Source organism: Halyomorpha halys, unplaced genomic scaffold, assembly GCF_000696795.3.
Source record: "Halyomorpha halys isolate HHAL.00 unplaced genomic scaffold, Hhal_1.1 Scaffold56.1, whole genome shotgun sequence".
Classification (NCBI taxonomy): Eukaryota; Metazoa; Arthropoda; class Insecta; order Hemiptera; family Pentatomidae; genus Halyomorpha; species Halyomorpha halys.
Window position 1 is genome coordinate 2,120,453 of NW_027115012.1, and position 4,798 is coordinate 2,125,250.

The 4,798-nt window shown below is 33.5% G+C and overlaps 1 protein-coding gene across 1 annotated transcript in view; it reads left to right on the forward strand.

Moving 5' to 3' along the window:
• The first annotated feature begins 76 nt into the window (after positions 1-76).
• The window catches only part of LOC106692413 (patj homolog), a 9,488-nt gene continuing 4,766 nt past the window's right edge, over positions 77-4,798 (forward strand). The window contains exons 1-2 of the mRNA XM_024364140.2: positions 77-201; positions 2,874-3,093. Of these exons, the coding sequence (XP_024219908.2) occupies positions 77-201; positions 2,874-3,093 (345 nt within the window). The remainder of the gene's footprint in view (positions 202-2,873; positions 3,094-4,798) is intronic.

Sequence of the window (4,798 nt, forward strand, 5' to 3'; positions counted from 1 at the left end):
CGCTAGAGAGGTGGAGGCCCAAATGGAAGTAGAGGAGCCAGGGTGGACACGGATAAAATATCATCGGCCAAGAAACATGCCAAACCCTTGGAGAAGAAGAGAACAAAGAGATGGTAGAAGAGAGAGAAATGGTAACACGGAAAATAAAACGCCCGTTCCATTGCATCTTCGGGTTCCAGTCCTTTTTCCAATTGGTACCAAGTGATCACTGAGTGTACTATGAAGCCTCTATATCCCTCCCCGACTCTTGGGATGTACCGGGAAATTGAGGTGCCATACTACCTCCAGGCTTGCATTTCCTTCCTGATGCTTGCATTATCGAATTCTCTCCCGCTGTCGGACGGAATCCTGTCTGGCACTCCATAAAATTGGAACCAATTCCACAATGCTCGTAACACTGCTTCTTCCGATCTCTCTTAAACCAGGTGTGCCATGGCCAGTTTACTGAAGAAGTCAATGATAGTAATCCATCTATAACCTTTCCACGTTAAGGAGTCTACTTGAAGATCACTGAGGGTAGCATCTGCGGTTGGTTCTCTTTTTGCGTTGCCTTAGGAGGATGTCTATCGTACTTAGTACTTAGACACACATCGCAGTTTCCGATAGTTTCCTGAATGGTGCGTTTTATTCCCCCATCAGAAGTATCTGCGGCGGAACGCGTGCAACATTTCTTTGAGTCCTCGGTGGTTTGTTTTACCTTGATGATACGCGAGCGTCACCTCCTTTTGATGCTCTGCGTCTCGGATTATCTCCACCATCATTGCGGAGCTGGCTCCGTCTGAAGCTGGTCTATACACTTCCGAACATTATGCTCAATATCCGGCGTCATTACTAGCGTACTTTCTTTCTTGAGCAAGTTATTGAGGGGTACCAGGTACTTTGCCATATCTGGAACAAACCTTCGATGGTAATTCAGTGCGCCTAATAGCCTTCAGATCCCTTTGATGTCGGTTGGCATCGCTATCCGTTTTAAGGCCGCTACTTTCTGAATATTTGGTCTTACTCCCTCCTTGGAGATGGTGTGTCCCAAAAAGTTGATTTGCTCTTGTCCCAGCGCCTAGTTCCCTCGGGATAATTTCAGTCCAAATTCTCTCATCCTTCAAAACACACTTTTCAGATGCTCCACATGATCAGTTTCCGATTTGCTGAAGACCAAGAGATCGTCCATATAGACTTGGCATACGGACTCATCCATCCCCCTCAGAAACTCGTCCATAAGCCCCTGAAATATATTCAGGGCATTTTTTAGTCCAAAGGGCATCCTCGTGAACTCATAGTTTCCTCTTTCAAATGTGAATGGCGTTTTGTATTGGTCATTTGGGTACATTCTAATCTGGTGATAGCCCGCCATGAGGTCTAGCGTGCTGAAAATTGCTGCTCCACCTAATGTCCTCAAATCTAGGAATTGGGTGTCTTTCATCGATGGTATTTTCATCTAGCTTACGATATTCGATAACCACCCAATATTTTTCTTCTTCTTACCTGATGCATTCTTCTTTCTCACTCCTCACAATGGGCTATTATAAGGTGATGTGCATCCACGATGAACCCTTGCTTTTTGAGATTCTCTATCTGAACAGTTTCAAACCAAACACTCTCTTGTAGCGTGCCAGGAGACCTGATGGGTAAAATAAATATTGGGACAGTGGTATGTAGGAAAGTGAGGACTAAACAGGGAAAGAGCTGCAGAGGGCCCATTCAGAGTGATTGTCATTAGAGAACATAATATTGTTACAATAGAAAATGTCAAAGAACCTAGAAAGAGGAGAACTGTCAATATTGAACAGTCGAAACTTCCAGCAATTACAATACAGAGTGTGTTTATATCACCATAACTAGATTAGACTACCAGAAATGAATTTTTTTTTTGTTTTAGTTTGTTCGTGAATTTTTTATATATAACTTTCAAAATATTCTTCGTAAATATAATCTTTCCCATGTTATTGTACGATAAGTTATTTTGTTTTATATTTATGTCTATTTTTACAGTTTTATTAATGTATGTATTTTTCTTTTTTATATGATTGAGTTTAAGAGGACTGTATGCCTATTGTTTACTGATAGTTTATTGTAAAGTTTACAATTTTTTTTTTTATTTTATATGTTATTATATTGTTCAGTATATGTTTACGATGATTGTTCGTAAACTGGTGGTCTTGTCACCTTGTCATTTATCTTACTTTTACCTATCTAACTGATCTAAGTAACTGAATGTAAACTTAGATCTTTACTCTTTGACTGTTGAGCATTTCCCTTTTTGTTTCATCATACTTTTGTTACTCAGGAATCTTCTACTGCCACTCCTGCACCATTACTTGGGCTTGAAACCTGCACTTATTTTTATGTATTCATGTTAATTTTTTATATATATTCTTTTTTATCTTTCTTTTTACCCCCTTTCTCTATTTTCTACTCCTTTCTTATTCATTTTTCCTTACCCATGTTATTTTATTATGTACCCCACATCTAATTATTTTCATTTGTACTACTTACTCCTTTTGGTTTATACCATTTTAAAAAAAATAATAATAGATAATATAGCTCTGATTTTCTTATTTTCTGTATTTCTTTTTAATCATTTTGGTTATTATCTTGTTTTTTGTTCTTAGCCCTGATGAAATTTTAGCCAAAATCTTGGCTCTAATAAAATAAGTTTTACTTATCGTTGTTCTTCACTGACCCCCAACCATCTTCTTTTCTTATAATATTCAGGGTCAACAATTAACCCATAATTATAAATACAATTAAATATTCCTCTAGTTGATTTGTCTCACTTTGTGTGTATGAATATTTACTTGTTCATTAATCTTTCTTCCTTTACTCTTGTGCAAGTGCGGGATTGAAAAATAATTTTAATTATTCTATTTTTGTAGTGACGGACATCTTCATGAAGGTGACCAGATATTGGCTATCGATGGCCAACCACTGGACTCAAACATCTCGCACCAGCAGGCGATCTCTATCCTGCAGAAGGCAAGAGGACTTGTTGAGCTTGTTGTAGCTCGAAGTGAGGATCAACAGCCTTCCTCCTTAACACCCTCTCCATCGCCTTCTGCAGTTAGTGATTCGTCCAAAGCTGGTTCAGACATGGTGGTAAGTTTTATTTTTCTTGATCAATTATTAATTACATATAAATTGTAAATAAATCAATAAATAAATTGAGTCCAAATACGACTAGATTTCTTCATATAAGAGAATTAAAATACCGAAATGATTTAAATTTGATTTTTCAATTATACAATATAATAATAAGTAACAGCTCTATACACTAACTTTAAACAGTATATTGATACTAATTACATCATTAAAATAAAAAAAATATAATAAATAAGTGAAGTTCTGGATGAGCACGGTATCAAAGTGTTAGGTAATCAAGGTATTATCATTAACTTGTGCTTAGGAGATTTTGATAGTGACACAGAAAATGAGAGTGCCTCGACTGAAGACTACCTTGGTTGCTCAACTACTTAATTAATTATAATCAATAACTACTTAATTCTTTTGTAACTACTACTGTATGAATTTCTAAATTAATGTGTTTTGATCTATGTATATATCTTCTATCGATATTTATAAATAGAATAACAATAATGTGTCAAATTCTTATTAGTGAAAGAAATTATTTCTGATATTATTAAATGGAATATAGTCTGAGTGCAGTCAAACTAAACTCAAATAGTAATATTATGTAGTTACAAATAATTAAATTTGAGTTTAATTTAACCGCACCCGGACCATATTCCATTTATTGATGGTCAATCAGCAATCTTCCAGTATTTCTAATATTTATTGTATGTATTAATTTTTTCTTTCTCTATATTTACTGGAGTTTCCGAAATTGAAATCCTAAAACTAGTAGTTGTTATGCATTTATAAATGACATCAATATTAGTGTTAAAAATAGATTAATTAAATATTATTTTGAGATATGGTGTTTTATTTACATACATATTTTCTGTAAATTATTGTCATTTGTTATTAGAATCATCAGTAATTAGTATTAATATGCTGTTTAGAGTTAGTGTACAAAGCTCTTTCTTATTATTATATTGTATTATTGAAAAATTTAAATTGAACTTAGTTGTGTATCTTAATCCTCGTATATGAAATATTCTGTTGTGCCTATGAGCTGGTGGCCAAAAATAATTCTTCTGTCAGCAGTGTCTCTTTGTGTTGAAACTTTTTTAGATTTCAAGTTTAAATTTAAAATAATGAAATTTTTCTAATCCTGCTTAAAATGTATCAAAACGTATTCCAAATGCAACCAGAGTATTTCATATACATGGATTAAGATACACAACTAATTTACATTAACATTTTAATTTCAATTTTTCAACTATACAATATAATAACAATAGCTTTATAAACTAATTTCAAACAGTATATTGACACTAACCTACACTATATTAGTATTCATTCTACTAGACAAATTGAACAATAAATTTTAGAGAACAGAATTGTAATAAAGTAAATAAAATAACATATTTCAAAAAAATATTTAATTAATTAATTCATATTAATGGAATGTCATTTATAAATGTGTTACAATTACTAGTTTTAGGATTGTAATTGAATTTAGGAAATACATATATAGAGAAAAAACTAACATTTATAATAAATATTAAAAATAAATAATAAAAATTGCTGTCACTATAGGAATTTACCACATTGTTGTGATTCTTCTGTTCATAGATATTTTTAGAGATCAATAAAAGACATAGGAGCCGCTCAGTGCACATATCGATTAACTCCACTTTTTGAAAAATCTTAAATTTAAGTGTCAAAGCCCTTGGTATAG